Raw genomic sequence first — 7,427 nt, 5'->3', positions numbered from 1 at the left:
TTTGGTTGAAAAATGATCCATCAAAGAAGAATCATCTTGAGGTTTGGGGTTGTATTTTTTAATAAATGTAAGAGGATGGAATGAGAGTCGAGTAAAATAACTAATACAAAGAAAAAAATTAATAGTTTGAAAGCTCTTTAGAAATCATCAAATCAAATGGGTTCATTTTATGGAAGAGAAAACTAAAGATGAGCAAATGGCTCCGTTAAGGTCATACATGTGACCTCGTTGGGCAGAACAGACAGGCTCAGAGGTTCTGCCTTCCAGCCCTGTAAGCTTTTCCATTACACCAAGTTGTTGACTCTTTGTAAACATTAAGTTGGTTGAGACAGTCTCTTCTGATTCATTTTGAGGCAGTCTTCAATTATTCTATTGGGTAAGTCTGTCATTTGTCCAAGTCTATATATAGTTCCTTTCTTTCCGACAATCTAAGCTCTTCCAAATTGCTGAGTCAGAGAGCATCTCAGTGTTTATAACTCTTGAGAGTTGCTTCTATATGTTTATGCAATATTCAGAGAAGAGCCTCAGAAACACGTGAACTAACTAAGCTGTCATGGAGGTAGTGACTGCTTCTGTCCAAATCCATGCTGTACTCCCTAGCACTCAGCACAGTGCCTGACACAATAGGTGCTCAATAAATATTTGCTGAATGAATAAGTGTTAATGGGTAGGGAGAACTGAGAGTTTTCTATCCACAGGGATTAGTTCAGATGTTGTTTTTCATAATTCCCCACCGAACTCCGAGCTGGTATAGCCAACAGCATACTTGACATCTTCAGTTGAATATCTAATAGATACTAGCAGCTTAACATGTCAGAAACAAACTTCTGACTTTACCCCTTAAACCTAATAACCCCCCAAATAAATGGCAGCATCTTCATTTACCCAAAGACAGAAACGTAGGGCCATTGTTGACCTCTGTCTCTCACACCCTCCATCCAATTCACCAGCAAACCCTGCAGCTCTTCCTGAAGACTGTTTCCTGAATCCAGCCTCATCTCACAACCTCCACTGGTTCGACCCTGGGCTAGCCACCAATTAAGTCCACCTGGACTCTTGTACTAACCTCCTAGCTGTTCTCCCTGCTTTTCCTCTTGTCCCCTTACGAGTTCTTNGGGGACCCCAGCGGCTGAGGGGTGGGGACAGAGACTCCGGTGCCACGCCCGGCCCGCCCCGCCCCTGGGCTCCGGGCAGCGCGGCCCCGCCCGGCCCCCTCCTCACCTGATGTACGGACTGGCCGCCGCCAGGATGTTCTTCTGCACAGGGATCTCCTCACCGTCGAGGACCAGGTGCGCGTCGCAAAAGCGGGACTCTTCGCGGAAAGAGCTGAGCGCTCGCAGCAAGCGCGCGGCGTGCTGAGGGTCGGACACGGCGCTGCTCTCGGCCATCGCGGCGCCCGCTAGTCAGCGGGCCGGTCCCGCTCCGGACACTGCCCGGCAGGACCCCTGGAGCTGTCCACGACCGGCGCGCGCCCCGTCTGCACAGCCCGCGCGCGCGCGCGCACCCGCTCGGCCCGGCTCAGAGCACTCGATGAACAAGCGGCAGTCCCCGGAATGCGCCTGCGCCATCCGCGGCGCGAGGGGCCGGTGCCTTTAAGGAGGCACTGCATTGCGTCATTTCTCTGCGACGCCCCCACGCCCTCGCTCTTCCTCGCCCGCCGTCGCCGGAGGCGGCCAATCAGAAGCTTCGTTCCTCCGTAAGCCCCTCCGGTCCTCGCCCCCTTGCAGCCAGGGGCTGTTCACCGCTAAGAGTTATCTCTGCGGCAGTGGAGGTCTGTGCGGGCTGGCTAAGGACTTTGTGGTTAAGCCGGTAGCCTCTGGAGCCTCGAGTTTCGGCTCTTCCGCTCGCTAGCCGTGTGACCATGGGTAAGGTGCCCATCCTCAATTTGTCCATCTGCAAAACGAAGATGACAGGTTGTAGGCTCATGCATGATAACGCATGTAAGCAAGGGTGCAGTAGGTGTAGCTTTTATTACTTATGAGAGAAAAACCGTTTCCCAGATAAGAGCTCAGAGACCCTAAGAAACAGGCCCTGAAAAGAGCGTTTTGGTTGCGGCCTAGAGTGATGTAGCAGATGAAGCTGGAGAAGTGGCAGGTCTTAAATTTTGCAGGGCCTCCTTGGCTGTGGTAAGGAGGTTGGTCTTGATTCCTGTAGGTGTTATGAACCATGAAAGGGCTTTGAGCAGGGGTTTTTATAACGATCACTCAGCTGCTGCCTGGAGAAGGGGGCGCGGGGTGCTAATGGCAGAATGATGCTTAAATATTGCAGTACTTGGAAGGGAATGGTGGCCTGGGTAGAAGGGTGATGATAGAGGTTGACAATAGTGGATCGTTCTAAAAGACTAGACAGAATTGTGAGGGAGAGGGAGACCAGGATAATATTGAGTAATTAACTGCATGGATTTTGGTACCGTTTAGAGAGAGAGGAAACGCTGAAGGGATGGAAGGAAGCTAGAGAAGCCAGATGTTCCGTTTTGACAGTAAGCAACTCTGGGTCAGCTCTGCCTGCAGGGCAAGCCCTATACTGTCTGAGGTTTCCCCAGGGGTTGCTAAGGGCACACNGAATACAGGACCAGAACCTGTACAGAACCACTATAATGTTACTGCAAAATCACACAGCAATTCATTTTCGAATCCTTTTCACATACATTGCTCCACAAGACCCACAGCTCATGAGAGAAAGGAGTCTGAACTCCCCATCAGACCAATGGGATTGTGCCAGAATCAGAAGAGCCTCAGACATGAAGCAAAGCAAACTTTGCAATATTCAGAAGAAAGGGTAATTTCCTGTAAGCCTCAGGGAACCTTTCCCAGAAGATCTCAGGGTTGCTGGGAAAGGAAAGATTCTGTGGGTCGTTTTATCCATGAATTAAATTTCATCATTCTTAAAGGTCATCGGCTACGTTTAGATTTAGTTTTACCAACAAACCAAAGGGAAAAATGTCATTCAGGGATCAGGATGAGGAAAAGCTGGGAAGAGGGTGTGCTGCAAAAGCATCCCACTTACCTAGCGGAATGAGGGGCTGTGAAAGGTCCTGCCTGCCTTCTGATAGCATCTGTAGCCTAAGGCTGCATGACACACACTCTAAACAACCTTTTTTCAGGTTATTAGGATTTGTTGCTAAAGTTGTATTTTCTGGCTTTTTCCTTTTATACTAAAAGTCCTTCTAGTGTGGTAAGATAGCTAAGACTATCAGAAGAAAAAACAAATGCTAAACCAGAGATAAAGCACAGGAAAAGAGAATACCAATAAGATAAAAAGACTTTCCTATATTAAGTAGAAAGTATGCCAAATGAGTTGCTTTAATTCCCAGTTTGACAAAATTGGATTGGTTCCCTCTGTTGAGCATACAGAAGCAATATTTATATATATAACATTGCTTCCAAACTATACAACTTCAGAGGCTTATCACAGCTACTAAAACTAGGATAACTAAAGACATTAAACAAAACTCAGATTTTTAGAAAACTTCAGAGACTACCAAACTTTTGATCATCCAATTCATATATTAATGACACCACACATAAATGCTTAAGCTTCAAAAGGGAAAGTATGAAACATTAAATTCTAAAACATACAAATTCATTTTGTGTCAATATAATTTAAATAATTATATATTTAAAGTTCTAGTCAAACAAAAGATATATTATAAAAGCCCAATATCATTGGTATCAAACATTTCTGAAGTTTGTTTCTAAATAGTAATACAAATTAGACAAATTACTTTTAAGTGGCTTTGAGATTGATCATTTTAAAAGACCCCCAAGAACATTCTACCACTTCGATAACCAAAAAATTTAAAGCATTTAGTTGCTGAAACACACACATATTGACTGATTCATGTTTATCTGTAAAATGTCAAAAATATCTTGCCCTACCTACTGCACAAGATGGTTGAAAATTTAAATCAAAATGAGACAGTATGTGAAAGTACTTGATAAGTATTTAAATCATAACATTGTAAGTAAGTAGTAGAGTTTACACAAAGAATAGTTAAATCTGAGTAATGCTGTAACGTGGTGTGCTAAATGAGGAGACAAGGCTTCATTACCCTGCCATTTAATCTTAGTTCAGCCATTAAGTACTAGTAACCTCATCATAATATAAGTCACTAATGTCCACTGAGCCCCATTTTCTTATTTGGAAAGTAACAGAATTGGACTATAGGAGATCTGAAGTCCCTTTGGCNTCGGATATCCTGGCATCGATTGACCTTTGGTGTTTTTGAAACTGAGAAAAAAAAGATTTGGTGTGCCAAGTTTCTTCATCAGTCAGGTATTTCACCTCTCATCTTAGACAAGGTAAACAAACCACAGACATATTTTTCTTCTGTACAGAACTGCACCCTCTTTTCTGATTAGGTCTGGGTACTGTTTGGCAATTGGAATTGAGTAGAATTGAGGTGGGGAAGCATTTTTTAAATTCCACACTCTTCTCCAATATTTAAAATAGAACAATGAGTTAGGTGACTGCCACATTTGTCACAACTCTTTTCCATCCCTGTCACCTGAATGCAGACGTCAGTCACACTTTTCTTAGGCCACCATAGTTGACATTTCCTCCCAGTGCATCCTGCAAAGGCTGGAGGTGCTGAGATCCCCAAAGGGGATTCTGAGTAAGAGTAGATGGTCTTCATTCTGCCATCTCCAGAGTTCAGGTTTTGTTCAGTGGAATCTATAAGCTGAGGGTGAAATGGAAATGCCGGGATAATAGAGGAGGTGTTGAGGGGCCAACAGAGGAAGAGAGAGAGGGGAGACTGGGGGTGGCAGGAAAGAGGAACCTTCGTGGGCATTTTGGGTACTGTCATTGGATTTCATGTGTGAACTGTTTTCCTCATCTTCCAGGAGATCTGCAGTAAAATATCCATTTCTTGTTGGTACATTACCGAGTTGAATCTGTTTGTTGAGGGGATTCATTCATTGATCCAACAAATATGTATTGAAAGCCTACAGCCACCAGGCAGTGTTCTGGGTGCTGAAGATAAAGCAGTGAATAAAAACACACCCCACTTGGAACAACTTGGATGAATCTNTATATATATATATATATATATATATATATATATATATATATATGTAAAAATTTTGAATATTAACTCCAGTAACTTCTTTCAAACCAAGTCCAGTGCAAGAAACTTTTATTTTTCTTCTTCACGAAAAGTACCACTTTGCACTTGTACCCGGTAAATTTATTTTGGGTATTGTGTGTTGTTTATATACCCGAAAACATGTAAAACATACTGAATTTTTGTCCTCCCCCACGAATTCCAGCCCATACACTGCTGGGTATACAATGAGCTGGTTTATTCTGCAGAATTTACATTGTGCAAGTAATTTGCCTGCTCCTCAGACCTGTCTAAATGTCTGTGAAGTCATCTGAATTTCTTTAATGCATTGGGTTTCCTCACTGCCTCCCCCGGGTCTCTTTCCTCTATCCTTGGAGGCTCCAGTTAAGTTACTCCATTTCTTGAGTTTCTCCTTCTGTAACACTGGGATAATCATAGTAACTTCTAGAGAGTGATTGTGAGGATTAAATGAGATGGTACTAGTGAAGCACTGACAACAGGGTCTGGCACATTGTAGGTGCTCAATAAATGGTATATGTTGTTATGTTGATTGTCGCTACAATCACCACAGTCATCACCCTGGTTTTTAATGGCATCCCTGCCCAGCTCAGGAATTATTAGCTTCTTAGTTGAGTTTCAAGTTAAAAGCTGGTCTCTTCACCTCTACAGTCAGGAGTCCCACCAGCTACATCATCTCCAGGTCAGGGTTGATAACCTCACTTCTCATTTCTCCCTGACATTAATGCTGGGTTTTAGGTGACCTATTTTCTAACCCCATCTCACATTTTCATCTCCTACTCCAGCTCTGTTTAGGTGTCCCATTCTACTCCTTTTTTTTTTCCATGCTCCACCATTTAATTTTTTTTTAACATTTATCTTCATCTGATAAATTCTGCAATATGTTAGACCTCTTTAGCCAGCAAGTTTTGAAACTAATTAACACTTTAATATATTTATTATCTTTTTAAAAACATCTTCATTGAGGTATAACATAAAGTATGCAGCTCCATGAAATTGTACCATATGGATACACCTGTGAAATCACCAGGTGATTCATGGATCAAGATAAAGAGCATTTCCAGTAACTGAGAAGTATCCTCAGGTCCATTTCCAGTCAATACCTCCCAAAGGAAACCACTGTTCTGACTTCTATTGCTATTGATTGTATTTTCCAGTTCTTGAACATGTGCGTTTAGCTTTTTTCACTCAATACAATGTCTTTGTTGCTTGTAGCAATAGTTGGTTCTTTATTACTATGACCATAACTTTGTGTGAATATGCCACAATTTATGCATTTTTCTGTTGATGGATGTTTGGATTGTTTCCAGTTTGGGGCTATGATAATAAAGCTGTTATAAACATTCTTCAGCAAGTATTTGGGTGGATATGTGCACTTATTTTCTCTTGTGGATGTGCCTAAGTTCAGTCACAGAGTCATAGGGTGAGCATATGTTCAGCCTTAGCAGATACTACCAAACAGTTTCCAAAGTGGTTGTACCAAATTATACTCCCACCAGCCATGTTCCAGTTGCTTCACATCCTCCAGTAATTGGTGGTGTCTGTCAGTTTTTAAATTACCCATTCTGGTGGGTGTGGAGTGATATTTTGTTTTAATTTGAATTTCCCTAATGAATGATGACATTGAGCACCTTTTTGTATGCTTTTTGACCACTTGGATCACTTTTTTTTTTAAGATTTTATTGGGGAATTGGGGAAGGGGAACAGTGTTGGGGAATTGGAGAAGGGGAACAGCCAAGTTGTCCTTCAATCTTAGTTGTGGAGGGCGCAGCTAGCTCAGCTCCAAGTCTAGTCGCCATCCAGCCACCGGTTGGCAGCTTGTGGCCACTTAGCTCAAGGTGCCGTGTTCCATCTTAGTTGTGGGTGGGCGTAGACCACCATCCCTTGCGGGAGTCAAACTGGCAACCTTGTTGTTAGGAGCACATGCTCTCACCAACTGAGCCATCCTCCCAACTGTTGGCAGCTCAGTGGCAGCTCAGCTTGGGTACAACTCACTGGCCCATATGGGGATCGAACCGGCAACTCTGTTGCTCAGAGCTCGCAATCTTAACCAACTGAACCATTTGGCCAGCCTTGGATAACTTTTAAGTGCTGTTCCAGTTTTGCATCATTTCTAAAAATTTGATTTCAAATTGATTTTTAGGAGTTCTTTATTATTATATATGGAAACACAGATTTCTTAATCTGTGATTTGCCTTTTCACTCTCTAAATGATGTCTTTGATGAAGAGACATTCTTAATTTCAATGAAGTTCGATTTATCAATCTTCTCTTTTATGGCTAGTGCTTCTCATGTTCTGTTTGGAAATCTTTGCAATCTTGATGATATTCTCCTATGCTTTCTT

At 42.8% G+C, this 7,427-nt stretch overlaps 1 protein-coding gene across 1 annotated transcript in view; it reads right to left on the bottom strand.

Annotated features, from left to right (window-relative positions):
• The window catches only part of GAN (gigaxonin), a 62,441-nt gene extending 59,887 nt beyond the window's left edge, over nt 1-2,554 (bottom strand). The window contains exon 1 of the mRNA XM_019634768.1: nt 1,222-2,554. Within this exon, the coding sequence (XP_019490313.1) occupies nt 1,222-1,388 (167 nt within the window). The 5' untranslated portion in view covers nt 1,389-2,554. The remainder of the gene's footprint in view (nt 1-1,221) is intronic.
• Nucleotides 2,555-7,427: the final 4,873 nt, after the last annotated feature.

The sequence above is a fragment of the Hipposideros armiger genome, unplaced genomic scaffold (assembly GCF_001890085.2).
Source record: "Hipposideros armiger isolate ML-2016 unplaced genomic scaffold, ASM189008v1 scaffold_19, whole genome shotgun sequence".
In the NCBI taxonomy this organism is placed as follows: domain Eukaryota; kingdom Metazoa; phylum Chordata; class Mammalia; order Chiroptera; family Hipposideridae; genus Hipposideros; species Hipposideros armiger.
Note: the sequence above shows the minus strand (reverse complement) of the source record. Positions and strands in the feature narration are given on the sequence as shown.